General features: G+C 38.8%; 6 protein-coding genes across 13 annotated transcripts in view; 3 read left to right on the top strand and 3 right to left on the bottom strand.

The window, feature by feature from the left end:
- The first annotated feature begins 42 nt into the window (after positions 1 to 42).
- Positions 43 to 1401, top strand: LOC116851292 (exosome complex component RRP41). The gene is made up of 3 exons (XM_032830587.1): positions 43 to 255; positions 566 to 859; positions 935 to 1401. Exons 1-3 carry the CDS (start codon positions 82 to 84, stop codon positions 1286 to 1288), a joined length of 822 nt encoding a protein of 273 aa, XP_032686478.1. The 5' UTR covers positions 43 to 81; the 3' UTR covers positions 1289 to 1401.
- LOC116851290 (trifunctional enzyme subunit beta, mitochondrial) lies at positions 1335 to 4774 on the bottom strand. The gene is made up of 7 exons (XM_032830584.1): positions 4509 to 4774; positions 3829 to 3997; positions 3232 to 3607; positions 2855 to 3029; positions 2254 to 2534; positions 1840 to 2145; positions 1335 to 1699 (listed from the first exon to the last, which is right to left on the bottom strand). Exons 1-7 carry the CDS (start codon positions 4561 to 4563, stop codon positions 1655 to 1657), a joined length of 1407 nt encoding a protein of 468 aa, XP_032686475.1. The 5' UTR covers positions 4564 to 4774; the 3' UTR covers positions 1335 to 1654.
- A 1835-nt stretch (positions 4775 to 6609) lies between these two features.
- Positions 6610 to 8351, top strand: LOC116851298 (mediator of RNA polymerase II transcription subunit 4). Its single transcript, XM_032830597.1, has 5 exons — positions 6610 to 6752; positions 6975 to 7103; positions 7270 to 7676; positions 7801 to 7920; positions 8045 to 8351. The coding sequence occupies exons 2-5, from the start codon at positions 7036 to 7038 to the stop codon at positions 8212 to 8214; spliced, it is 765 nt and encodes a 254-aa protein (XP_032686488.1). The 5' UTR covers positions 6610 to 6752; positions 6975 to 7035; the 3' UTR covers positions 8215 to 8351.
- Positions 8243 to 10556, bottom strand: LOC116851297 (germinal-center associated nuclear protein). Of its 3 annotated transcripts, none has more exons than XM_032830593.1 (7): positions 10296 to 10556; positions 9846 to 10037; positions 9430 to 9591; positions 9097 to 9351; positions 8892 to 9035; positions 8571 to 8760; positions 8243 to 8457 (listed from the first exon to the last, which is right to left on the bottom strand). In XM_032830593.1, the coding sequence occupies exons 1-7, from the start codon at positions 10358 to 10360 to the stop codon at positions 8377 to 8379; spliced, it is 1089 nt and encodes a 362-aa protein (XP_032686484.1). In that variant the 5' UTR covers positions 10361 to 10556; the 3' UTR covers positions 8243 to 8376. The 3 variants fall into 3 exon arrangements, with proteins under 3 accessions (XP_032686484.1, XP_032686487.1, XP_032686486.1); XM_032830595.1 differs by having other exon boundaries at positions 8377 to 8457; positions 8892 to 9032; XM_032830596.1 differs by lacking the exon at positions 10296 to 10556 and having other exon boundaries at positions 9821 to 10031.
- A 646-nt stretch (positions 10557 to 11202) lies between these two features.
- On the top strand, positions 11203 to 15210 carry LOC116851283. The gene is made up of 5 exons (XM_032830571.1): positions 11203 to 11489; positions 12272 to 12443; positions 13151 to 13601; positions 13750 to 13976; positions 14092 to 15210. The coding sequence occupies exons 1-5, from the start codon at positions 11372 to 11374 to the stop codon at positions 14168 to 14170; spliced, it is 1047 nt and encodes a 348-aa protein (XP_032686462.1). The 5' UTR covers positions 11203 to 11371; the 3' UTR covers positions 14171 to 15210.
- LOC116851282 (myb-like protein AA) overlaps positions 15169 to 27388 on the bottom strand; it is a 102937-nt gene continuing 90717 nt past the window's right edge. For all 6 annotated transcript variants that reach the window (XM_032830569.1, XM_032830567.1, XM_032830568.1 and 3 more), the window contains 7 exons: positions 22294 to 22541; positions 21504 to 22014; positions 19636 to 21313; positions 17950 to 18705; positions 17157 to 17323; positions 16871 to 17070; positions 15169 to 16752 (listed from right to left, as the gene is read on the bottom strand). In XM_032830569.1, coding sequence (XP_032686460.1) covers positions 16717 to 16752; positions 16871 to 17070; positions 17157 to 17323; positions 17950 to 18705; positions 19636 to 21313; positions 21504 to 22014; positions 22294 to 22541 — 3596 coding nt within the window. In that variant the 3' untranslated portion in view covers positions 15169 to 16716. The remainder of the gene's footprint in view (positions 16753 to 16870; positions 17071 to 17156; positions 17324 to 17949; positions 18706 to 19635; positions 21314 to 21503; positions 22015 to 22293; positions 22542 to 27388) is intronic.

Below are 27388 nucleotides of genomic sequence, written 5' to 3'. Positions count from 1 at the left end.
ACCTCATAAGTTCGAATAACCTAATTGTAATTGTAGGTTAGGTAGTCTGTGTTTAATCGTAAAATCGTCAATTAAAAAGCGATGATTGAACCGAATCAAGAGAACAGCCAAGGTGGATTGCGTGTGGATGGTAGACGAGCGTTGGAATTGCGGCAAATTCGCATACGTATGGGAGTATTCGGACAAGCCGATGGCAGCGCGTACATAGAACATGGCAACACGAAAGTTTTGGCCGCGGTATACGGCCCTCATCAGGTATAAATTGCTCTTAAATATCACTCACGAACATTTGAAGAATATGCTAATTACTTGACATAAGATCTTCAATTGTGAAACGTTACAAGCCACTAACTCTGTCTTTAGAATTGCAAATCGCAACAATGTGAAAAAATCTTGTATGATATACCAATTTTTCTAACTTACGTTTTTTATAGTAATATTTATATTTCTTATATTTCTCTCTCTGTTCCCATTCTGAGAACATAAAAATACTCCATGTTAAATGTCTTGCATTTATCTAAGATGCTGGATATCGACATCTATACAACTCTAATATTTGATTCAGCCAAGAAGCAACACAGCAAAAAACACTGCAAAAGCTCTCGTAAATTGCCAATACAGCATGGCTGTGTTCAGTTTCACCTCTGGTGAACGGAAACGAAGACCAAGAGGGGACTGGAAATCACAAGAGAGATCGGTGCAGTTACGCCATGCAATGGAGGCCATAATACACCTAGAATTGTATCCACGTTCTCAGATTGACATCTTCGTGGAAGTGTTACAAGTCGACGGTAGTGATTACTGCGCGTCCGTAAATGCGGCAACACTCGCCTTAATCGATGCTGGAATTCCAATTAAGGTTGTCATCAGAAGCACTCTTGCATAATTAAAATTGAAATGATGACTGAATAACTCAATAAATTTCTGGTTACAGAATTACGCCATAGGATGTACTGTGACTCTTATCAATCTTCCATCAACAGACGAAGAAGACAAGACATTAGCAGGAGGAGTGTTAGATGCAAACTTTGTAGAGGAATGTTCACCAGGAGTTACCTTGTCTGTTGTCGCGTTACCGCCAGCGAATAACGACGATGAATTGAATGAGAGTGGTTTGATCGTGGTAGCACATGGGGCGGGGCAAAGGTTACACTTATCACTTCTAGAAGCACTTAAGCAACGAGCATTACGAGGTTGCAGGGACATAAGAACTATACTAGATCAATCTGTGAGACAACATTTAACTGCACATCTACTTCCTTCTTTTCTGCAAAATTCACTCGAGTAAAAGGAAAGTACGACGTATGGGAGATATTACATTGGTCAGTCCTGTGTATAAGCATATACAATTTTAATATGTTCAGTGAAAATATACAATAGAAAATAATTTCTCTTACAGAACTCACAGTTGTTTGAAACGTATACTTGCGTTTATTTACATATAATTCTTCCCTCTTTCTCTAGTAAAAAAGACACTGCTTCTGGATATCGATCATCTTTCTCGCATAAGATCATGAAAAGTTTCATCGACTTCGTCAATAAAACTTTTTACAAGTTCATGTAGAGAAAAATTCATGATCAATATCTATCGATACTGTTTACCGCGAAAATTGTATTTTTAGATATATTATTTTCTGCGTTCCTCCGAAAAGTGTCAAATTTTTGCACCAGGATATCTTTCCATAATCATACCAACTCCCTGTTAAATAAAAAAGATATTAATCTTATAAAATCGAAGAAAATTAAGTTTATGTGAAAGCTGTTTGACACTACAAAAAAAACTTTGCAATTTTCACTCTAGCTAGTATACTTCTAATTATTATCTATCTGTTATCTTACCTGCCCACCAGCAGCGCAGGCCGCAATAAGACCGAATTGCTGATCCTCCTTTATGAGTCGATTAGCAGTGTGTGTCGCTAATCGTACACCAGTGGCGGCAAATGGATGACCAAGCGACAAAGAACCACCCCATGTATTCCACTTATTCATATCCGGCATACCGACCTTCTCACTCTTCTTGAGGAACTTTTGCGCAAACAAATCTGAATCTAATGCCTTCAGATTAGCGCAAATTTGGCCGGCGAACGCTTCGTGTATCTCCCACACTCCTATATCCTTCACGGCCAATTTCGCTTTGTTCAGTATCTGCAATGTAATTTATCGTTACACAAATCTCAGTACCCGTGCTAGCGAGTCGAGTAACAAAGTTTCATATATTAATTTCGTATAGGGTATTAACTAAAAGCTGAATACCTTCGGTATCGCGTACGATGGGCCAAGAAGTAACTGATCGACTGGATCTTGGGACACGTAAGTGAAGTTTCGCAAATATGCCTTGGGTGTCAATCCGAGCTCGAGAGCCTTCTCTTCGCTCATTATCAACGCCGCGGAGGCGCCGTCGGTCAAGAAAGACGCATTAGCCGCGGTAACTGTTCCGTACGGTTTCACGAACGCGGGTTTTAACTTCGCCAATTGCTCCTGCGTAGATACGCGAATACCGTTATCTTTGTCCACAACTTGATCGACACCTGGCACTGTAAGACCAGAGAGGGAACAAACGTATCAGTTAGGCTGCATTCTTTTCAGACGCTTTTCAAACGTTATGCATAATGCATAACATTATCTTGGACAATTTTCCCGGTTTAAATGTCAAGAAATCAATTTTAGTCAGTATACATATACAAATAAGTTAGAGCCTAATAAATTCGAAACTGAACAGAACTAGTTAGAACATTGCTTTAGGATTGCGTACACAATCGAAGATAAGTAATCGAGTAAATTAACAAAAATGAAATTTTAAGCGTTAGATAGTTTAGAAAGATGTTGAAAAAGTATTTAGAAAAGTTAAAAAAACCTTGGAAAGGCATCACATCCGTCAGATTTCCCTGTTGCTGAGCTCGTGCAGCCAAAGTATGAGAGCGTAATGCGTAGTCGTCTTGTTCCTTACGCGACACACCGAAAGCTGCTGCCAATCGATCTCCACTGTGTCCCATAGTTTCACCAGTTGAAAACTCGGCTACAGCTGGCAGCTATATAGACATGAATTGGTAAAAAAGATACAATATAATCTTAAGGCAGCTCAAATATTACTGAAAGATGTCTTAAAAACATTTAAAAGAAATAGAACACCTTTAAAATTTTTTTTAGTGAATTGTGCTACTTGAGTAATTTATTTACTATTAAAGGACGTTTGATGTTACTTTCTTTAGAAAGAAAAAGAAAATAGCTTACATCTGGTATAAAATGAGCTGGCCTGATACTGGCTAGGAGATTTAACTTGTTCATCACAGTTTTTGCCTTATTGGCTTGCAGCATCAAAGATCTCATGCGTCGGCTATGTCTGATTGGAATATCTGACATAAATTCGACTCCCCCTGCCACAACAGCATCGTAAACACCACAAGCGATCAAACCCATGCCAGTAGTAATAGCTTGATTGCTGCTAATGCATGCCATTGTCACTGTATGTGCAGGAGTATGTTCACTATATCCCGCGGCTAAAGCAGCTTCCCTTCCAATATTAGACGTTCGCACCTCTTGCATTACTGTACCATACACAATATAATCGACTATTTCTTTGGGAAAACCAATTTTCTTCTGCAGGCTCCTAAAATAGCAAATAACAATTTCCATGATCTTCTTGTATAAACAAGAGTATTTGCAACAAAAATAAAAACAGAATAGATAAATAAAATGCTTTTAAAAAATAAAAATAATAAAAACAGAATAGATAAATAAAATGTTTAAAAAAAATCTGTTGATTCTCATGGCTGTTATTTTATGGCTTTATTCATAATTTGTAAAATCATATAATTTACTGCAACTTACACCAATGAATGCCTTGCAAGATCATATGCCAAAAGATTCTTGTACTGAGTTCCAGATTGCAAAAATGGAGTCCGTACTCCATCAACAAATACAATATTTTTAGAGACATCGCTACTTTTTGTAGAATAGGCCTTGCTTGCAGAGACTCCGGAACAACGAATGAGAACTTCTATTAAATGAAAGTAAAATAAGTGATAATCAAAGATATAAGTGATAGTAAAAAAATGCTGAGTCATGTCTAATATATTTCAAATATATGTATATATATATATATATATATATATATATATATATATATATATATTCATTTTATCTATCAAATTTGTATCATAAATATTAAATAGTATATATGAATAATATATTGTATAGACATATAAGATAGGTACATTATTATGGTTATTTTTTAATTATATACAGCAATAAAAAAGATGTTAGAATATGAATATATTAAAAATTAACAGAAATTTTGTATAAATAATTTAATAATTATATTCATCCACTTATGAATGATTTGATAATTTGTCATTTACATATATAAAATATATAGTTTATGTATGACAAACAAAATTAGAAGATTCGTAATACCTTGGAGGACTTTGTACCACAATTAATCTAGTTTATTCGGTTTACTATACACACAACAATTAAATTGCAGTATAAAAAAGATCACTTTTTCCTACCATAATTAACAACCCCATATCTCGCCACCAGGCAATTCTTCAGTAAAGGCAACATCTTGAACAATACAATATTAAACGCTATTCCGTTTTGAACGAAATAGTGGATTATGTTTTCGTGAGGTCCCGAATACCGAAATATCAACTTTTAAGTTCCTGTGATCTACGGAGTACGCGACGTTGGACTTTGATTCCTGACATATATATATATATCTTTAAAGTTATGCTCGTTTTCGAAGAACTTCTGAACTGGTGCACACTCTGGCTGCGTTCGCTTTGGGGCTTATGCGCTGTAAGCGTCATTCTGTCTTCTTCCCGCATGTAATAAGCGATAAAGATAGAATGACACTTACAGCACGTAAGCGCCTAAAGCGAACGCACTCTCTAGTACACCAAAAGTTAACTCTCTCTCTCTCTAAGAGCAATGGCGTAGAATCACTTAAAGCAAAGTGCTTTCAGCCAAATATTGAAACTGAAACTGAAACTCTCTCTCTCTATTCGCTATGAATAAGAACGTATGAAAAGCAGCCACATACGATGGAAGTAAATTTCGGAGCAATGGCGTGGGGTCACTAAAGGCTACGTGTACCCAGCCAAAATTGAACATTGAACATTGAACTCTCTCTCTCTCTCTCTCTCACTTTGGTTACAGGCCTTTATCAGGTGGCCCTTTCACCCATTACAAGATAAGTATGTTTGTCGAGATATATATATGATCTGTTCTTTTCGCTTTGGTTACAGGCCTTTATCAGGTGGCCCTTTCACCCATTACAAGATAAGTATGTTTGTCGAGATATATATATGATCTGTTCTTTTCGCTTTGGTTACAGGCCTTTATCAGGTGGCCCTTTCACCCATTACAAGATAAGTATGTTTGTCGAGATATATATATGATCTGTTCTTTTCGCTTTGGTTACAGGCCTTTATCAGGTGGCCCTTTCACCCATTACAAGATAAGTATGTTTGTCGAGATATATATATGATCTGTTCTTTTCGCTTTGGTTACAGGCCTTTATCAGGTGGCCCTTTCACCCATTACAAGATAAGTATGTTTGTCGAGATATATATATGATCTGTTCTTTTCGCTTTGGTTACAGGCCTTTATCAGGTGGCCCTTTCACCCATTACAAGATAAGTATGTTTGTCGAGATATATATATGATCTGTTCTTTTCGCTTTGGTTACAGGCCTTTATCAGGTGGCCCTTTCACCCATTACAAGATAAGTATGTTTGTCGAGATATATATATGATCTGTTCTTTTCGCTTTGGTTACAGGCCTTTATCAGGTGGCCCTTTCACCCATTACAAGATAAGTATATTTGTCGAGATATATATGAGGTCTGTTCTTTTCAATTTCAATTTCAACTTCAATATTTGGCTCCAGGCTTCTCTAAGAATTTTGCCCCAACGCCATTACGGTCTGTTCTTTTCAATTTCAATTTCAACTTCAATATTTGGCTCCAGGCTTCTCTAAGAATTTTGCCCCAACGCCATTACGGTCTGTTCTTTTCAATTTCAATTTCAACTTCAATATTTGGCTCCAGGCTTCTCTAAGAATTTTGCCCCAACGCCATTACGGTCTGTTCTTTTCAATTTCAATTTCAACTTCAATATTTGGCTCCAGGCTTCTCTAAGAATTTTGCCCCAACGCCATTACGGTCTGTTCTTTTCAGCTAACAACTGAACTGGTGCAATAAGTTAAAATGAGACAAGTATATTTTTTCTCACTCTAACTTATTGCACCAGTTCAGCAGTGCAGCTGAAAAGAACAAACTATTGTTCCAAAACAATTACGGATCCGAATGTGTTCAGTTAAAATAAGGCGGAGATTCTGTACCATAAGTAAAATTCCCCAAGCAGTGTTGTTATGGAGGATTCACATTGCGCCGACACATCCGAGGGTACGTTCAGATTCCCTACCCGGGTGCACTCTATTACTAGAAACACTATAGTATATGTTACATATACTATAGCACTTCTAGTATTAGAGTGCACCCGGGTAGGGAATCTGAACGTACCCCGACATATACATATACGAAATCCAATAGTAGAGTTCCTTTGCTGGAATTTCTAGCTACATTTTTGTCTCTAGAAAACCAATTCTCCTATTTGATATTGAATGTCGTGCATCGTAGGTCAGCGCAATGTGAATCCTCCATTAGTACGGAACAATACTATTTTTAGCTGACTTGAAATGACAACAATACACAGTACGGACGCGATACGGATACATTTAAAACTGAACAGGTGATCATCTTATAAATATTAATAAATACAAATATAAGTAATATGTATATATAGAGTATAATAAATGCAAATACATATGAAAAAATATGTAGTTAGCATGTCATTTTATCACTAAATAACAAAAACATCTAACCTAATCTTCCAAAATATGTAAATATTAACCATCACAGTTTAAGACTTTCCCTCTTAAAAGAATATTATTTAATATACAAATGTTTACAGCACTATACAAGAGTGAACTATACTACACAGAAGTATATTCAAGTTGCATCTATTGCTAACCATGGCTTCAAATAGGAGTACAAAAGAAGTTCTATTATCACTTATAGATGATATGGAATTGATAGCAAAGTAAGTCATGTTGTAAATAAATTAAACTCTTCTTGTCTGAGATTTGTTATATTCAAATTATTAGATTGTACAATACTCTTAAATCAATATCATTAATTAAAATTAATATTAGTCTCTTCAATTAAAGTCAAGACCGTAAACTTTATATATTATTCTATTCTTTCAGAGAGATGATAGAAAACACAATTGCTCAAAAACCAGCAAAGCTTTCAAGTACAGAACATGCCCAACTCACTGAATTGTTGGTTGCAAAAGATAATGAATTAAAAGCAACATTAAAACGAGCTGCTGAACAGGCCAAAATTAACTTGAAAATGGAGGCCCTGAAAGCTGAAGTAGAAAGACAAGATCAGGACATCCAGCAACTGCAACGACAGCTAAAAGAAGCAGAGCAAATCTTGGCTACAGCAATTTACCAAGCAAAACAAAAATTGCAATCTATTGCACGTGCCAACAAGAGACCTGTTGCTTCAGAAGAACTTATTAAATATGCACATAGGATAAGTGCAACAAATGCTATTTGTGCACCATTATCATGGCAACAGGGAGATCCCAGGAGGCCGTATCCCACAGGTATTTTACATCATATTTATATAATCATATCTATGCTATTTTAATAAAAATTTTATATATTAAAATATGATAAAAGTTTCCTGTGTGTTTTTAAATACAATTTAAATCTTTAAATATTTTATAGATATCGAAATGAGATTAGGATATCTAGGACGACTAAGTGATATACCTCTAAATGGACAAATGCTTGGGTCTCATCCAAGCATACCATCAGACTTACATAGAGCAGGACACCCTGCTGGAGGTAAAATATTTTTCTGTGCTCGTCGATAAATAAAGCGCGAAGGGAGATTGAGATCAATGAATCAGCTACTAGAATCTCTTTCAACAATTGGCTAGAGTTTAAAATGTTCTGTTGCTTTTTTCAGAACCACCTGTTTCACAATCCAACCAATTTGCATGGCATCCGTCGGGAGAGATTCATATGTCTGTTGGTGGCCAAGGTAGTGTGGCTGTGAATACACACAAACAAGAAACTGAAGATGTTGAAGTTATGTCTACAGATTCTTCGAGCAGTTCATCCAGTGATTCTCAATAGATATAAATTTATATATTTATAACTCTCAGTAGATATAAGTTTATATATTTATAGTTCTCAATAGATATATAAATATCTTTGTATTAAACACTACATAATATTTAACTTAAACAATAAAATGTGAAGATTTTACATATTACAGTCTTGATTCTGCATTTATTGCTAAGTAGACGTGCATTCCAAGAGGATTTTTGGTACAAGGTTATGCAAAACAGTAGTAGTGTAATACATCTCTGGATTAGCCTACAACATAAGAAAAAAAAAATAAAATGCGAAATAACTGATATAAATTAGTGATAATTTTGTATAGAGTATACCAATTTATCTAAATATATATTTTAACATTATTTACTAACCAATAAAATTTTGTTGTCAAACTGTAATTTCTGGAATAAAACGTTTTCGTTAGTGAACGTTAATCCAAATAGCTTGCAATCTGCCTGAATTCTACTTATATCTTTGTAAAATAATAGTTCCTGTAATTTCAGCCCTGGGAATGTCAACACCTTATTATTATAACCAGAAGCCATGATTTGTAAAACATCCCTGAAACATATTTTTTTTCAGTAATCAAATAATTACAAATTAAGATATAATTACTTAATTTCAAATATTTTATTCTATATTTTAGTAATTCTTATATATATGTATGTAATAATAAAGACTAAATATCAAACCTTCTAAAACTTTGTAAATTAGAAAAGAATGCACAAGCCATTAGTGGGGATAGTTGTTGAACCAAACGATGAACACGTACATAGTTTCTCAGATACCAAGCTAGTGATATCTGTACAGCCAATTTAACTGTCGGCGAATTTCTGCTTAAAAAAGACACAATAAATGTTAACAAGTCTTTTAGTTTCTTTTCTATTGGCAACTCACTTCAAATCCGGTGAAAGCATAAGAGCTCTTTTCAGAGCATCCTGATCTCCAACATGCAGAAGAATATACAAGGCTTCCATCTCTGATCGATTATTATTCAATGTCATTTTATCAAAATCCTCACATATATCTAAATCATCTCTCGTGTTTTTGTTATCTTGTTTATCGTACAGCACAAGCAAATGCTTTATACATTCTAACAAGTGCTTATTATTTATTTTTGCATCAAATTCTGAAATACTTCTCTCATACAGCCTAGAAAGTATGGCACATATGCGTAGTACTTAATAATTTCTTAAAGCTTTTCAAGTGGCCTCTTTGTCTTGCTTATACCTTTGCGCCGCATAAATATGAAAACGAATAATTGGTTCTAGGAGACGAATATTGGCAGCAGTATCAATTCTTTGGATTACAGCATCTTGTCGCACCGATCTCAATCGATCAAACACAAAATCATATATTAATACCCAATTTATATCAGTTTTCGTGATTATCCTAAAATATAATCATGTGTTACCTATGTTGTATAAATAATATTTCTATAGAATTGTATTTTCTAATAATATTATTATTATTATTACATACTATTGCTTTATATTGTTTATATTAGTTACTATATATATTATTGTTATTATATCATAGTAATATAATAAAAGGATTTTGTATAATAAATAATTATCTAGTGAATAATTATGCTTAGTAAGAGTGACAAGCTTAATTATACTTAATAGAAGTGCAGTGGAAGTTACTTTGTAAACAAATATCGGACAGTGGATAATAATACATGTGGTGGACGCAATAAATCTGGGTTTGTCATAATTTGACCAGCAGCAGAACGGCTAAAACACTTTACAGCTTTAGCAGGATCAACTTTGGGTCTTTTCATGTGTTTTGTTTTGTCATCAATTTCAAATACATGTAACAATCCTTCCACCTCCCTCCTAAGTGAAAATAATGTAAAATTTAATTAATCTCATATAATAGATTTTTGTCTTCTTATATATCATGATAATATAAAATATATGCAAGATAAAAGTAAAATATGTTCCTATTTATAAACTTAATTATCCTACTTATATAAAAAGAAAGTAAGTCGTTAAACATCGAAATTTGAATAAATAGAATTCTTATTCAACTCTCTCGGTTTCTGTACTTCTCATTGCACACGTTCCATATATATATATATAGCAGAGACTCACATCCGTTGCTCTTTTATAGGACACATCAAAGAACATCTTCCTATTATCGACTCGGACGTCGTCATTGCACTTTTCGTTCATACAAATATATGATAATATTATGAATCCTTTTTGTTATAGATTTATATTTAAGTATATTATATTATACATAACCACTGCATGCATGTTTATGCTTAATTATGTTCAAGTTATACTGAAAGTCGATGAGAGGACTCATCGGCTGCGTTCGGTAGGACACAACGGGTGCGTTCAGCGGAAAAAGCGCTCAGTGAACAATCAGCGATTATTGGTTCTTACTGTTAGATCCCTAAATTTAGACCAATGGCTGCGTTCAGCAGAGAAAGTTGCTTTGTAACTGTTGTAAAATTCGTGAATCTGATTGGTATATGCTCTTGGATTTAACCAAAATTAAGAGCATACTCCAATCAGATTCACGAATTTTACAACAGTTATAAAGCAGCTTTCTCTGCTGAACGCATCCATTGACGAATTGCTCAACTGTTATGCAACTGTTGAGTTCGCTGAACGCACCCAACGATTGTACAATTGTTTTATGAGGTTTGTTCTTTTCAGCTGCACTGTTGTCTAGTGCAATAAGTTAGAGTGAGAAAACATATCTCACTTCAATTTATTGCATCAGTCAACGTGCAGCTACAAGAGAACATGCCGGCTGTTTATATCCATCATTACCTCGAATCCTCCCACAGATGTCTATACTAAACTAGATTGCTAACTAGATTGCTGATATTATATGTGTCGTACGACAAGCTTTTCGGATACGTTCATTGGTTGACGAACAGAGAACCTAAAAATACTCTATTCGCCAACCAATAAGCGTATCCGAAAAGTTTGCTGTACCTATCGGAAGCGTGATTTTAGACGTGAAAACATAGATGACGCTAACGGCGCTTCAACAGCGTATTTACGTGTGCGTAATTGACGAGTGCTACTGGAAAAAACAGAGAAGAAAACGGGTATGTTTTGACGAGTGTTTAATCACGTTTTATGTCTGAAACTCACACGATGGATAATTGACTGGATCAGAGAATTACCTGGAGCATATCATCGCGTGGACAATGAATACCTCAACAACGACAAGACTACCTCGACGGATACGAGATCCCGCGCGACGGATACGAGATCGATTGTATGCGCGTCTACGCTTGAGACCGATTCCCGGCGAATTGTTGCCAGGTACTTGATATTCTGGGTCTGATATAGTATCATGTTTCTTAAGTGGTATTCAATTATCGAACTCTCCTATCAAATTAATGTTCGTTACTTTTAACTCTGGTATAGTCTTATCTTTGATAGGTTAAGGGAAAGAAATACGACGTGTGGGGGCCAATCATAATTGTTGATGCAAATATTAGCTTCAATTTACACCAGCAGTAATATTGCTAATAACGTGTGTTTCTACCAATATTACTAACAAATATAAATTATCCCATTTAAAACTGCTGTGTGAAAACTACTTCCAACAAAACAAGTTAATCATATTTTGCTATCAACTTTGTTATTTTGGGATGAAAAATGTTAATAGTATTTGTTTTTGTCACATTTTGTGGGACAAAAGTTCTTTATTTTGGTAACATGTTGATAGTTTTGTCATCAACATTATCAAAAATGTTATTTCTGCAATCCATTATTCGGACAAAATTAAGACAATAGACCATAATTTAGACAAAAAAGATATTGAAAAATATTGGCAGAAAATTGAACTAGATGTGTTAGCAACATTATAAACAACAAAGATGTCAACTAATTGTACTATAAAACTTTATATATAGCACATATTTATTAATAACACATTTGTTAATGACAAAGTCTAACAGAAGCATTTTATTCTCCTATAGTTTAATATTTATACTAACAACTGTGATTGACTTTCATTTGCTTTCTCTCATTTGGTTGTACATTTAAGAGTTCATTTACTTTGTTATTTTATATGTTAACTTAAAATACTTGTATTATAGCTATATCTCGTACCACGGATACCTCTGCAGTAGAGAATACGTTAAACAGACGTCCCAATGGTTGGAATTCACCACAGAGTCCTGATGAACTGGTCATTCAAAAGAGAGGTCGACGTAAAAGCATAGTGTGGTCTCCAGATCTTGACGCTAACAAACGAAACAATCTGCTTAGGTATAATATTTGTTGTACTAATTTGTGTACACTTCACTACAATTTTTAATGTAAACTACAATTTTGCAAAAGTAGAAAGAATCTCTGTTTTGAAATTTTGTACTCTGTTTTGTAATCTTGTATAAAGATTCAAGGCAATTCATGTTGGACAACAATAGTTGAATGCTAAATTTTTTTATATATTTGAAATTTTTGTGAATTTCTGGTTTCAAACAAATCATAACTTTCTGTATGTTCAAAATTATTACTGTTCTGAACATGTTACCATCAGTAAATCTAGTAAATTCACATCTAAGATTTAGGCACTCATTGACTGCGTTCAACAGAGAAAGCTGCTTTACAACTGTTGTAAAATTCATGAATCTGATTAATGTAGTATGTTCTTGGCTGAATCTAATAGCATATCAATCAGATTTATGAATTTTACAGTTGCAAAGTAGTTTTCTCTGTTGAACGCAGCCATTGCTTCTTCTTACATTTGATTGATTTTATATGTAAGGGAGAATTCCTTGACAAATATTTTGACAAAATAAGCAGAAAACAAAAGAAGACAATCAGAACTCATGTTAGTAGAAAAAACAGAACTGTTAAGCACCACCTGATCACCAGCGTGAATTCTGATTAACTTATGCTTTTCTGCTAAGTTGTAAATCTTCCTTAAGAACTTTCACTATTTATTAATTCTAATAAACCTTCTTTTATCTCAGCTTGAGCTCCAGAGAACGTACACCAGTTAAGAGCCCACAGGCTTCAAGAGATATCTTGAGAAGTCCACCTAGAAAAAGACTCTCCCTCATTGATATTCGCCATTCGGAATTTACTACACCGGAGAAGAAGAGAAAGTCGTGTTCTCTGATATTGGACGCAAATACATCGCAAAGGCAGCTCGTCGATGATTTAACACGTGGCTTACGAGGTCTCAGTCACGAACAGTTAGTTCAAATGATTATGAATGTAGTACATATGCAGGAAGATGGTTTACTGTGCAAGAATACAACACTTCGTAGCGTACTTTTGGAGAAAATACCGGTCGCTGATATTGAACAGTTGATACAAAAACTACGTATCCTTAGACAGAATGTTTATGCCAGCCTTGTGTGTTCCAATCTGGACGATTCCGCATATAGTCGTGCTTATGTACATCTGGACATGTTTGAGGTGAGGAAACATTTTTTTTTCTATTTTAGCCACAAGAAAGAAAATTCAATCATCCATACTTGTCGATTTGGAGTCTTCATCGAATTCACTTTGCTTATTAAAAATTAATGGCAATTTCTTGATATAATATCCTTCGTTCTTCTTTTAGAAAACCCTGATTAACCAAGGAAAAGTATTGCAAGAGTCTCATCATTGGATATCCTTGATGCGTTATGCACTGGTAGCATGGGAAGTTACGAAAGAATTGCCAGAATGGGAAAATCAGGGTCATCACAACACCACACGTAAATGCTTTAAGAGTTTATCGCAGTTTTGCTTTGAAGCTCTAAAAAGAGAAAATTTTGAAACATCGGATTTGGAGATTTACATTGAGAGGTACGTAGAATAATAACACTCAAGTTAAACGTGTACTTTGAGAACTACGAGTTTAAGTAATGAACATCTAAATATATAAGCAGCATATTGACAACACATACTCGATTATTTTCAGACTCGAGACCATTGCTGAACAATGCGAAGATTTTAAGATGTGTCTTCAAATGGCGGAAGAAGCGAAGCAAAATAGTTAGGTTCTTTTTTATCACATACATTTTTCTGCGTGCGAACATTAAGCGAGCTTTATTTAAATATTTATTTTGGCATATTTGTGTCAACTAAAATTAACATAATTTATATGTAAGGTGATTTATAAGATAAAGTCAACCAGTGAGAAACTTAATATTTTAAACAGAAAATGCAAAAAACTGCTGTAACATTAAGTCACTGCGATAATCGAGTATGTGGCATTACTTTTTCAGAAATGGTATATGGACATTCATTAACGTGAATATATATAATATGCGTCTCGCATTTACTTATTTTTCGTTTCTCGGTTAACGAACGCACTTGTGTACACGTAACACAAACGCGCGATATTAAATCTAATACCTATCAATCTGCCATTTGACGTTAGCTGGGTATGAAACTAATTATACAATTTATATATTTTCATGATATATTTTTTAAGTCTTTTATTTTAAGATATAGATAATATAACTTTGTATGTACACCCTTAAATGGAAAGATCGTTTTAACTTGCCAACGCGACTGTCAATTACAGCATTTATCTTAAAGATATAGGAGTAAATGACTTGCCATTAGAAACATTAACGCTTAAAAGAAAACAGTAGATATATTCGAAAAAATCTATTTTTCCATTTAAGGGTAATTTCGCGAAAAGTACTGTACTTGTTAGAATGTGAAACTTACTGACCTTAGCTAAAAGTATATTTTGGTCTGGACTTGTTTGGGCTACTTATGTGAAAAATAGTCTAAACGACGAAAGACAAAATTGAAAACGTATCTTTATGATAAGCGTTTAAATGGTGTTCTGTGTTATTAAACATCGAACATTACCGGCTATTTTCTTGATATACACTATTTTGAACTTGTTAAAATATTCAAAATACTCGGGAAATAGTGTTGTGTATTTTTATACCTCTTGCGGAAGTATCTTTTAATGTCCAGTGTAATCGCTTTTATAACGTATTTATTGTGAATTGCGTCGGGGAGAATGGACTAGCGTGTATGTATTTTTCCTTTTATTAAAAACGATTTATTTGTCATAATATATCGTGCGTCTTCTTATATTCTAATATATTCATTATTACTTTCGAAAGGCACATATTTCACTTAACCAGCGATCAGAAATCTTCCAAGTGACGCGTTCGCATGCATTACACGCCTGTACAGATTTGTCATAACAGCACAATAGCAAACGGTACTTTGAAAATTTCTGATGTTTCGGTATACTCGGTCGTGATGATGCTATCTTGTACATGCCTATCTAAAATGTTACGTAAGTTTTTAGGCATTACCGAATCGGTAGTAAGTTTTGGGATGATGAGTCAAATGTCTCCTGTTAATATCCTTTAGTATCATACCTCTTACGTTTTCCCACGTATCTGCACACCATTTGTAAATTCTATCATATTTTATCGTGCGTACTGGCAAGATTACGTCTCTAGGAACGACTTCGAAATCGGAGATCGGTCGAGAGACCTCCTCGATGATATTTCCGGCAAACATAATTAAAAAAGAAGAACGTAACAACATAATCTGACCTCATCTAAACTCGAAGATTTAGGTGAAGCAAATTAAAAGCGAAGTAAAACTCGTACTGTCGATGCTCGCGCGAATCGCAGGATGGCCGAGAATTGACGGAAGATAAGCACACAGCACTGTCTTTCATAAAACGAAATCCCGATTCAGTCATTCTTAAGCGAAAATACAGAAAAAGATTGTGTCTTACAACTCATTAAATTTCGATATTTTTTTCTTATCAACGATTAAGACTAATTAAAATTTTGTACAATTACAAAAATAAAGTACACTTTGCGTCACGAACGAATTTGATTATTCGCGGAAGCTTAATTGGCAGAATTAGCCGAAAAATTATTAATAAATAATTAATAAAAATTAAATCAGAATTCACGTAATTACAATTTTTTGAATTTGCAATTATATTTACAAATTTTTGACGGCAATTTCCAGAAGAATTAACACGTCCATCTTCCGTCAATTAATATATACAACCTGCGTAATAAACATATTTTGTAAAACTGATCAATCGCTATACGCGACTAATGAATAATTGAGCACACCGACATATAAAACGATCTGATGCTCTACGAGCGTGTAGTAAACGGTACGAGATGTGCCACTAATTCTTAGCTAAACTTTCAAGTAGAAAGTGAAGTTGAGAATGTGTGCGACTCTATAAATCGTGGCAAGTGTGATCAAATCGAACAGATTGTGAAGCGCATTCGTTCACAATTTACGGTAGATCGTAAATGTTCGCCGCTTGAGTTCCACAATGATACGATCCGTTTTTAAAAAAATATTAAAAAAGAAAAACAATTACATACGCTGTGCAATTAAGAGATTACTACATCGTTAAAAAATCGCGTGGATTCTCGCTCTTTCTTCTCTCTCGAGAATATCCGCATGTCGCAATGAGATGCTATTAAATAACACTACTAAAATGTGCCTACATCGTAGGATAACAATTAACAAGATAAAGCTGCAAATCGAATACTGTAGTAATCGTCGGATATCCTGCGAGCACGCAATCCCCTTAGTCCGCTTTCGCTGGCTGTACTCTGGGATATAACTGAAACGTAAACGATGCAATTTAGTTAGTTTGTTTCTCACGGCGCACGCCCGTCGACAGAAGTCGACTGTTACTTCGCGCTCTGTGAAATTCCGATCAATTGAACGATTGTCTTTACCCCCAACAGATTCCGAGGTACGTAGCCTTCCTTGTGACCGAGCTTGCTCCACCACCACTCCCTCTCGTTGTCGTCCCCCTTCCGCAGTACGACCACAGAATCGCCGTTCTTCAACGAAAGCTCATCGGCATGCTGCGCCTCGTAGTCGAAGACCGCGTAGACCTGACCGTTGTTCATGATGCCCAATTTCTCCTGAACGCCTAGAGAAAGTAAAGGTACTCTCCTCACGAAAGTGTCACTTCGTTGCAACCGTTGATATTTTGCGATTCGTGTAACCGATACCGACTGTACAAATACTCCGAACACCCGTCGAAGCCTTCCTCGTCCTCCTCGCACTTCTCCGCCGCGGTCTCGTGATCCGACAGAGTGGTCGCAAAGATGCAAGCGCCGTGCTCCACCAAGAATCTCACCATCGACAAATTGTTGCAGCTGGCGGCGCAATGCAACGGAGTCCTGTGTGAAAGACGTTGATATCAAAACTTATATAATACTTGGACCCTTACAATCCGCGCGGTTTTTCGAATGATTTTTATCAAATTGATTTTTCTTATTTGATCATACAAAAACTTTTTTCTATATTAAGAAACATGAAAGAACAAATTTATTTATTTTTGGTAAAACTATGCAAGAATATGCAGTATATCGGATTGGAACATAAAGATCGCTCGTTTGTAAGTTGTCAGACACCTTGTATATGATAATAAGAAAAAGTCAAAATATAAAACATGTCTATTAGTTATTTGCATAAATGATAAAATATATTATCAGTAAAATATATAAAAAATTTGTATAACAAATATATTTTTATATTTATATTCTTAATTTTTTATTTAGAAAATTTTTTAAACTTTTATTCTTTCTTTATCATTAATTTGTATGGAAAAGATAAATAATAATAATGATAGTAATAATAATAAAAATTAGAGTTGTATTTCACAAAATTGCTGCCGCGCCGCTATAGTGGGTTCCCGGATTGTAAGAGTTAATCATTGCCTACATTGTTAAGACACTTTTCTTGCCAATCAGATTGCGTGTAGATTCTTAAAGCGATTGATTTCGTTAAAATGACTGATTTTTACCATCCGTCGCTGTCCTGAGCGTTCACGTCGCAGCCGAACTCCACGAGAAATTTGACGATCTCGAGATGGCCGGCGCATATGGCGTTGTGCAGAGCGGTAATGCCCTCGTCATTGGCGGAGCTTGGATTGGCGACTTCCTTGGCAGTCTTCTTCACGAGCTCGAGTTCGCCCTCGAGGCTGGCGTCGAGTAGCAGCGCCAGCGGATCGAACGACACCCGCCTGGACAGATTGACCTTGCCTGTGCTCGACTTGAGATTACCTTTCTTCCTCCTCATCACCTCCGATATCTTGCCACCGTCCACATCCACCTCGGTGCTCAATAGCTCTGTATCAGTCTTCATCTTCGCCGATTTCTCGTCGATATTGATAACATTAAGCGCGTCGACGATATCTGATTCTTCCAACTTCTCGCTGTCGCCGATGTCTTCGCCGATGGCGGTTATGGTCTTGCAATTGTCCGTAGTGTCAATGATTTGCTGTTGATGTTGCTGCTGCTGTTGCTGCTCGGTCTGCATGAGATCCGCCGGGATTTCCGTCTCCGGGAAGAGAAAGGCCGGGGGCATCTCAATCCGTCGATTTATCGACACGTGAACATTGGATTTGGCGTATCTCAACTTCGGTTGTTCCGATATTGGTACCTTCTTCAGACTCAGCGGTCGCGCCTTGATGATCTGATGATTGACCAGCTGCGTCTCCGTGGGAGAATCGGGTGGCTCTGACGTAGGAATCGGCGGTATGTCCTCGTCTTTATCCGACCTGTAGGATATGCGCACGAGAATGAGTGAATCTGAGAGCAAATTTGTACAGAATACAAAATCTGAAAGCAGAAGAAGCGGAATAGTCGACGTAAAAAGATCACCTCGATAAAATCTCACGATTCTCTCTTCACCGTGTCGCGAGATAAACTGAACGATTTGATCTGCAGTGGCGAGATTTCATCCGAGATTCCGCAAATCTTGCTTTCACCAGCCGAATGTCGATAGGCAACGTACAATTTTGGCCATTACTGTGCTTCAAAAATCGACAGGTGTTGATCGTGCGCGAGATTGTCGAACTGGCGAGCTAAGCACACTGGTGAACGCGTGTACCGATCGGAGAGCTGGCGAACACTAAGAGAGCGGGTCCATGTCGTCTCTGCGGCACACAGCCGCGGTTCTATTTCGGTGTCTATTATTCGAGACAGGCTTCGATTCACCGGCCAAATCGATCGCGAACTAATTAACATTTATAATTAACCCGGTAATCGTTTTGTCATTCCACAGTCCAAGTCCGAGCGCGAATCGCTTGATGAACACTTGGACGAGCTGGTAGCTCCGCGGGGAGGAGAGTGCAGAGCAGTGCAAAGGGCAGTAACGGATTCGCGAATTTGTTGGGATCATAGCAACATCTTAGACACACTTTGACTCGTTAAACAAATTACTCAAGAATATACTTTCTTTTTCTAATTTCACTGTGAAATTACTGCAAAACAAATTCTCTGATCCAGAGAGATAAATAGAATTAACTTTGTAACACTATTTCTACTTCCCTGTTCTCTTTTTCTTTAAAGAAATATGAAGAGTTGAGAGAATGTTTAAAGTTTACAAATAAAGCTTATAAATAATAAGGTTTATAAATAATAAAGCTCCCCTTAATTCTCCCGGTTCTCACACTCGCCATCGTTCAACATACAAGGCGTATACGAACCTCGAGTTGAGATTCGCATTGGTCATCTTGCAATCGTTGATTCCGTCCGGCGGCGCGTCGATTTTCTCGTGATGAGTCAGTCTCGGTGGTGGATTAGGTTTACTCGGTTTCGGCGGTAGCGCCGGCTTCGTCTTGTCCTCCATTCGCGACTCGTTGAAGCTCTTCCTCTCACCGTCGCTCTTCGCTCTGTCGAACTCGAAAGGCTTATCCGGCGTTTTCACGGGGATTTCGTACTTGACGGCGTGATCGACCACGTGTTTCGCCGTGGAGTTCTGCTCGTACTTGGAGCCTGGCGCGTCGAATTTGTTCTGGCTGCTTTCGTATTTGTTCTGCTCCGGCTTGTATTCCACCTTGTACTGGCCATTGCTGTCGTATTTGCTGGTAGGCTGCTCGTGTTTGAACGTCGCGCTGTGCTCGTACTTGTTCGACGATCTGCTCTCATGCTGCTGCTGCTGCTCGTGCTTATTGTATTGCTGCGTATCCCGACCGGGCTCGTACTTGACGTTGAGATGCTGCTGCTCGTGCTGCTTCGCCTGACTCACACCCTGATCGTGCTTGCCCTGCTGTTGCTCGTACAACTTCGACGACTGCACCGTCGGTTGCTCGTACTTGCCGTGCTGCTCGTACTTGATCTGCTGAGATTCGTATTTAGCGAGACTCGAATCGTACCTGTTGCCTTGCTGCTGCTGTTGCTCATGCTTGGGCGGTAACACCGTATGCTCGAACTTGTCTTGTGTCTTGCCCGACTCGAATTTGACCTTCTGACTGTTCAGGATTTGAGTTTGCGTATCCTGGTTTTGCGGATCTAAGTTGGAACCGGACGACAGCTGCGACTGGTTGTACCTCTGCGCGCTCGAGGCATTGTTGAAGGCGGCTGTGGCGGTGCCGTGAAGGCCAATCGAAGCGAGATTCGACGACTCTCTCTGGACCTGATAGATGACTGACGAAGGCGTGTGGATGTTCGTCTGGTTAGGATATTGTTGCTGCTGCTGCTGCTGTTGCTGTTGCTGCGAGCCGGGCATGTAACCGTGTCTGGGTGCGTTGTAGTTTATGTCCTGATTGCCGACACAGCTAGATTGTACCAGTTGCGCACTGGTGGCTGTGGTCTGCTGCTGTTGCTGCTGCTGCTGTTGATTGTTGCTCGACTGCACGTTGAGAGTCGTGATGTTGTAGCTCGGCGCGTTGTTTGCGTGTCCGCGACCCAGCAGACTCAACGTCTGCGGCATCACCGGATGGATTTTGGTCGAGGACGTCTGATAGATCTGCGACTTGACAGAGAAACTAGGCGCCACGCTCGACACCGGTTTCTGATGGATGGCCTGCAAGTTGCGGTGGTTCTGCGCCTGTGAGATCGACGAGACAGTGACACCGAGATTCGTCGAAGCGCCGTTCGACGCCGTGCCAGTCAAGTTCTGTTGCTTTTGTTGGCCCCCGTTGCCATTCTGGTGCTGCTGTTGCTGTTGCTGCTGATGACCTTGGTGAATACGAAGACTCTGCGACAGGTTGTCCGGGCTGAAGCTGTGCGCGTTACCGCTACCGACGAGATTGTTGTTGTTATTATTGTTGTTGTTATTGTTGTAGTTGCAACTCGACTGAACCGTTGTAACTTGATTGCCGAGATTTTGATTGTGCTGTTGTTGTTGCTGCTGCTGATTACTTCCTAATAATTGGGATTGACCTAAACATTCAGTTAGATATTAGATTCACGGAAATTACGTTTTCATGTTCACAAACTATAGGATACTTTTATACAATAAAAGAAGTCATTATCATATGTAAGATGTCACGGGAATTAAATCCAAGTTATCATTATTTAGAAATTATTAATACCCTCGTTTCCACCGAGCATAAGCGAAATGAGCTCTTACCCTGAATGTGCGACTGCGACTGGCTGTGAACGATTTGGTGTCCGTATTGCTGAAAGGCCGGCCGCTGTCCCAACTGGGAAGCGCTGGCCGAGTGCTGTATCTTATTTTTGTTCACGTCGTCCTCTATCGCCTTGAAGTTCACCGTGAACTTGGTGTTGTACGGCAGTGTCTGGTACTTTGGATCGTTTTTGTTCAGGTTGAAATCATTGTCGTTGGGTATGTGAGAGTACGGCTCGATCGCGGCGATGTTTCCCGCCGGCCTCAGCTTGCCGCCGTTGTTGAAGCCGTCGAGCTTCGTGTCCGGGAATCCTGTCGTGTTGGCGCCGACACGTCCGGATCCCGGGCCCAGTTGATGACTCAGCCGTTGATTCAACGCTCTCTTACGCTGAAGACGACTTTGGAGCTGCGCTATCCGCGCGTCTATCGACGCCATCTCGGCCTGCCTCTGCGCCAGGGCCAGACGTTGCTGCGACACCACTTGGTTCTGCTGTTCGTTCATTTTGTTGCGATACTGCGAACAAGTCGGGAAAGGCGTGATACGACGCAGTCGTCTCTGAACTTTTAACACCCGTCATCGCGCGGCAGGAGCCCGTTAATCGGTCTCGCAAGAGGCAAGAACGTTCTGCGCTCGGTCAATCCCAATAGGCTGCAAGCCCAGTAATTGTATCCACGATCAATTAATGACACGCTTGGAAACGGACCGCCAAACGTAGCGACGTATTCCCATGCGAGCCCTTTGTCCACGGGGTCGATCTCTCCCGCGGGAGCGTAATCGATGGCGCGAGCTTACCATCAGCTCCCTCCTGAGCTTCTCCAACTCCGCGCTGGCCGGGGTGACCAGATGCCCATTTCCGGTAGCACCCGCGAGACCACCCCCGAGGCTGCCGGCGCTTCCACTGCCGGCGCCGACACCGACGGCATTCTGACGACCCCGAAGCTCTTCTAACTGCCGTGTCAGCTCCTCCACCTTCGCCACGGCCAACGAGAGCTCCTTCTCTTTCTCGTTGAACAGCGCCCTGATGCAGTCCAGGTCCGAGGCTGCGGACGAGGAAAACTCGTAAAATAAGAATCGCACAGCCAAAGCTGACAAAAGGAAAATAGTGGAAATAAATGAGAAGAGAGAGAGAGAGAGAGAGAGAGAGAGAGAGAGAGAGAGAGAGAGAGAGAGAGAGAGAGAGAGAGAGAAGAACAGCGCGCCATCCGCAAGCGGCGCGATATTTCGTTACGGAAGTTATATATCGAAATTCGCGCGGCATTATTGCGGAAGCTCTCGCGAGATTACATCGGGTATTAATCTAGAAGTGCTCAAGTAAATTAGATACTCTCTTTTACACACACATACACCAGCCTTCGGTTTTCATTATATAATAGTTCGAGATGTAGGATGTGCCGCTGGTATTAACGTCACAAGGTGAACGCGTGCCAGACCTCGTAAGGGATAACGCTATATTAACACGGGCGCATTAATCATCGCTCTGCGATTTTCCCGAGAGCGATATACTTTCATGAATTCCATCAGCGTGCGTCTCGTGTCTTGAACATCGAGAAGAGCTGTCTACCTCTCCCTCCCTCTCTCCCTTTCCCTCGCTCTCTCGCTCGCTTCCTCTATCAAAGCCGTATCAGATTAGAAAGTTATTATACGTGCGCGATGGACCACTAAACCAACCACATATTGCTACACGGAGCTCCATAATCTCCCCCGGCCGTACAGAGCGATCTGCTGACCTGGAATTCCATTATCGAATTCTGGATTGGTACAGTCTCCGGATACTGTCTACACGTCGACGACAGGTATCCCTATGGTCTTTCATTACTTCCCGATAATACTGTCCGCCCGAATCTGCTTTAAAAATTTCATCATCAACGTCGCTCGCCAACTCCCACAAGATCGGCCCGTCGCCGGATGTCTCTCAGCGTCCGTTCGGCTCGGCAAATCATTCAAGCTGCTCGCTGCACGACCACAGGATATGAGTCCTTTAGGGACGGTCCCGTTCGAGTCGAATGTTTCTTAATAAAACGATCTTGAGAGACGCTTTTAATAAAGATTTTGTGATTCGAATAAAATTGACTTTCTGAATATATATAATTATGTGTATTCATGTTTGCACGCACGCGCGTGTACTCCTTAGAATTTAATAAATATTGTATGACTATTGTAAAACTATGATAACGAGCATAAAAGCGGCAATCTTGTACTTTAAGATGACATCTCGACAAAAAATTGAAAAAATAAAATTTGCTTATTTCTTTTTCCGTGAAAAACTTTATACAATTTTGTTCTGTACACGATCGCCATATTTGTTCTCTTCAACGGGAAAGTCACTAGTTCGTTAATCAGGACGAAGAATACAACCTCTATCTAGGATGAATCGATGTTATATCGACGAAATCATTACTTTATAAGCATAAAACATTTGGGAACGAGTCAAAGTGAATGTGTATTGATCGGTTGCAAATCGGTTTGCACACTTTTCACCGAATGAAATTGCAACGCTTCAGAACTGTCAGAATTGTGAGAGCCACTTGTGACGTGTATACGCAGTAATCGGTTGTGACAGGAGCCGAAGTGATAGTACAGAGAGCAACATTTGTGTGAAATTTGGGAGAATGAATTTATTTTAAATTAAGAGAGCATTATTTTGAGAGAAGTAATTTTTATATATTTATAACCGGATTACTGCGTGTACGTGTCAGCAGTTGCTCTCAACTTTTTATATTTTTATATATTTTTATAACCGATTATTGCACTCTGAAAAAAATATATTCAATTACTTTTTTCTCTCAGTGCGCGTATATGTGTCAGCAGTGGATTTCAAATCTGACAAATTAAAACGCTGCAACTTCACTCGAAAACAAAAAGTGTGCAACCGTTTAGCAACCAAGTATATGCGCAGTAATGACAGAAACGGAAGTGACAGTGCAAAGTGTGACACCTGCGAAATTCGGAAGAAAAGACTTGTCTTCAGAGAATATTAAAAGAATATTATTTCAAGAGAGAAGTAATCTTTATATATATTTTTATAACCGATTGTCAGACATACACATCACTAATGGCTTTCAATTCTGACCATTTGAGACGTTGCAACTCCATTCGATGAGAAGTGCGCGAACCGACTTGCAACCAACCGACTTTAATCGGGACCCTAGAAGGTCACAATTCGGCAAAGTCCGAATTCCGACAATCCTGGCTCTATCTTCCATCGGAGCGATCTGGGAGCCGACCGGTGGACGATTTCGCGGATATTTTGCGCGGGTGCCGGCCGCGCGAAAGGGTCAAGGGTCGATTCCTTCCATGTCGTTTAACTTCGACCGTAGTTGAATTTAATTTAGCACCAATCTCGCCAACGCCGATTAACTTTAACCGTGCTTCTCAATTGTCCTTCCCTCTTCACCCCGTTTCACGTCACTAATCGGAACAAAAAAAAAATAGCGAAACAATTAAGCCACGGCTGGAAATTAATCGGCGGTCGACCAGAGATTGGCATTAAATCGAACAATCGATCGCGCTCCGCTGCGAGTCTCGTGATCGTTAATTCAAGTTAATCGAGATCCGGCCGATCATATCCGCCCGGCTTTGTTTCCGCCCTCGGAGAGAACCACCTCGCTTTTAGAAGAGAATGCGTTGGAATTATTATCGGACATGAAAAAAAGGAAAAAAACGGGAGAGAGATCAAGTAACGAGGAGAAGCTGACGTTTCGCGGTTGGTACTCGGCAAAAGCGTCCGACGGTGGAGCGATTAGAGCACGTTTAACGCGTATTTATGAGAACGACAGAGAGAGAGAGAGAGAGAGAGAGAGAGAGAGAGAACCTGAGGGAGATACGACGGAGCTTTCGCATGAAAGCCAATCGTTGTGCGGCGGCGACGGCTGCGTTGGTACCGTCGTACAAAATCAAATGTCTCTCATTATGCATGCCGCCCATTCGCACCACTTCGAACGGGTTAGGAAGGGAAGGGGAAGAGAAGCGAGTAGATATATACATATGAAGTCCGGGCGCGCGAGGGCGAATATATTCGCGGAAGTATCGAGGAGAAAAATTCGCGCGCTCAACTTTTTGAAGGTGGATGTTCCTTGAATTCGTTTCGTCGCGTCCTCATCGATCTATTCAAAAGCAATCTCGTGAGCTCCTTTGCGATTCTTATTTCGGTAAGCGGGCCTCGCCGCCTTGTTCCTGCCCGCTTCGATTCTTTTCTTCCCTCTCTCTCTTTCTCTCTTTCACTCTTTCTCTTTCACTCTCTCTCTCTCTCTCTCGTTTTCTTCTTGTCTTCTTGCTTCATTGAGCCATAATTATTTTCTCATTACTTTTAACACTATTTTCTTATATATTTTTATCAACGTTATCATACTTTTAATTAAATTTTTCATCATCCTTTCAATTCTTCAATTTTCTTTTCTTTATATGATTATTAGTTAGAATGTGTTCTATTCTCCTCTCTTTCTATCTATAACTTTATATTTACCGACTTATATTTTATCATTGCATTCTATGCTACAATACATTGTTTTTTACTATACTTTTATATACATATAAGATACTTCTATTATTGTATATCTGAAGAAGTTTTATTCTAAAGCTTAATACATTTTTTTCTTTCTCTCTCCCTGTTTCTTTTTCATTCTGCCATAATTATTTTCTCATTACTTTTTTCTTCTTATTCTTCATATCTTGTTATTAACATTACCAATTTCTAATTAAGTTTTTTATCGCTTTTTCAATGCGTGTTTAAATTTTATTATTATTATTATATAATCAAAATTTGTTCTGTTCCCTTCTTTTTTTTATTTTTCTATCCGTAACGTTGTATTATTACGTTATATATCTGCAATAATACTTTCTTTTTTTTCACTATGTTTTTATGTACATATACTGTATTTTCCTACTGTACTGTATGTCTGAGAGGATTTTATTCCAAGGCTTAATAAATCTTTCTTTCTCTCTCTCTTTCTTTCTCCCTTGCCGTCTTTATGCTAATATCTTTATTTTTAAGCTCGAGACAGAGTCATAAACGAGCACTCGAGTGCAAATAATCGTGCCGGGAAAGAAACAGTGTAATCTCGTTTTCAACCTCATCCGACAAATCTTTTACATCGAATCCGATAAAAAAAAAGAGAAAAAGAAAAAGAGAGAAGAACACAGAAGTTATTCCGGTGACTCGTGGCCGATTTTGAATGGCTCGAGAGTCGTCGTCGTCGCGGTCGTCGCGGTAAAAATATGCAAAAGGTTACGAGTGAAAATCCATAAATATCCCGGGCATTGTGAGACCGGTAACAAAGCAGCGACGAAGAATGGAGAATTAACAATGAGACGGATGGTAATGAGAGGTACGCGGACAGGCGAGTGAGCGAATTACCGCCTGACATTTACCGTTTTGGCGTGCGCATTTCGGTCAGGATAATGCGAAAAGCGATCGTTTCTTTGAAGTTCTCGCGCCGGCAAGATCCACTTTCGTGGGCCAAGCGCGCGCGTTCGCGCCGCGTTCGTTCGTTCATTCGTTCATTCGTTCGTTCGTTCGTTCGTTTGTTCGCAGGAATTTTTTCCACCGGCTATACAATCGCCTGCCAAAGTATCGACGTTCCTCTCCCCTGAAACAGTCTGCACGCGCGTTTCCCATCGATCGACACGTCCCGCGCGCGTCCTCTCGCGCGATCGAACGTGTCCTGTTTAGCACGCGCGCGCGGGTACACACACACACACACACACACATTACTACAAAGCAGACACGATGCGCGGCGTTAAACAATAGATGCAGCCGCGTCGCGCGTTGCGTCACTATAAATGCACGGTAAATGACACACGTCGCTTCGGGACGCCCGACGCACTCACTCACTCACTCATTCACTCTCTCTCTCTCTCTCTCTCTCTCTCTCTCTCTCTCTCTCTCTCT

Source organism: Odontomachus brunneus, unplaced genomic scaffold (genome assembly GCF_010583005.1).
Source record: "Odontomachus brunneus isolate Ranch 3 - 2012 unplaced genomic scaffold, Obru_v1 Obru_scaffold_171, whole genome shotgun sequence".
Lineage (NCBI taxonomy): Eukaryota > Metazoa > Arthropoda > Insecta > Hymenoptera > Formicidae > Odontomachus > Odontomachus brunneus.
This window is presented reverse-complemented; position numbering and strand designations above follow the sequence as displayed.

Excerpts from the sequence above, each read along its gene's own strand:
- LOC116851292 (XM_032830587.1), top strand. The coding sequence starts at position 82 with ATGATTGAACCGAATCAAGAGAACAGCCAAGGTGGATTGCGTGTGGAT. Across the intron at positions 256-565 it reads CGGTATACGGCCCTCATCAG|CCAAGAAGCAACACAGCAAA; the intron begins GTATAAATTGCT and ends TATTTGATTCAG. Across the intron at positions 860-934 it reads ATGCTGGAATTCCAATTAAG|AATTACGCCATAGGATGTAC; the intron begins GTTGTCATCAGA and ends TTCTGGTTACAG.
- LOC116851290 (XM_032830584.1), bottom strand. The coding sequence starts at position 4,563 with ATGTTGCCTTTACTGAAGAATTGCCTGGTGGCGAGATATGGGGTTGTT. Across the intron at positions 3,998-4,508 it reads ATATGGGGTTGTTAATTATG|AAGTTCTCATTCGTTGTTCC; the intron begins GTAGGAAAAAGT and ends TTCATTTAATAG. Across the intron at positions 3,030-3,231 it reads CAGCTCATTTTATACCAGAT|CTGCCAGCTGTAGCCGAGTT; the intron begins GTAAGCTATTTT and ends ATGTCTATATAG.
- LOC116851298 (XM_032830597.1), top strand. The coding sequence starts at position 7,036 with ATGGCTTCAAATAGGAGTACAAAAGAAGTTCTATTATCACTTATAGAT. Across the intron at positions 7,104-7,269 it reads GATATGGAATTGATAGCAAA|AGAGATGATAGAAAACACAA; the intron begins GTAAGTCATGTT and ends CTATTCTTTCAG. Across the intron at positions 7,921-8,044 it reads AGCAGGACACCCTGCTGGAG|AACCACCTGTTTCACAATCC; the intron begins GTAAAATATTTT and ends TGCTTTTTTCAG.
- LOC116851297 (XM_032830593.1), bottom strand. The coding sequence starts at position 10,360 with ATGACGACGTCCGAGTCGATAATAGGAAGATGTTCTTTGATGTGTCCT. Across the intron at positions 9,352-9,429 it reads CATATTTATGCGGCGCAAAG|GCTGTATGAGAGAAGTATTT; the intron begins GTATAAGCAAGA and ends CATACTTTCTAG. Across the intron at positions 8,458-8,570 it reads TTGACAACAAAATTTTATTG|GCTAATCCAGAGATGTATTA; the intron begins GTTAGTAAATAA and ends CTTATGTTGTAG.
- LOC116851283 (XM_032830571.1), top strand. The coding sequence starts at position 11,372 with ATGAATACCTCAACAACGACAAGACTACCTCGACGGATACGAGATCCC. Across the intron at positions 12,444-13,150 it reads AAACGAAACAATCTGCTTAG|CTTGAGCTCCAGAGAACGTA; the intron begins GTATAATATTTG and ends CTTTTATCTCAG. Across the intron at positions 13,977-14,091 it reads TTGGAGATTTACATTGAGAG|ACTCGAGACCATTGCTGAAC; the intron begins GTACGTAGAATA and ends GATTATTTTCAG.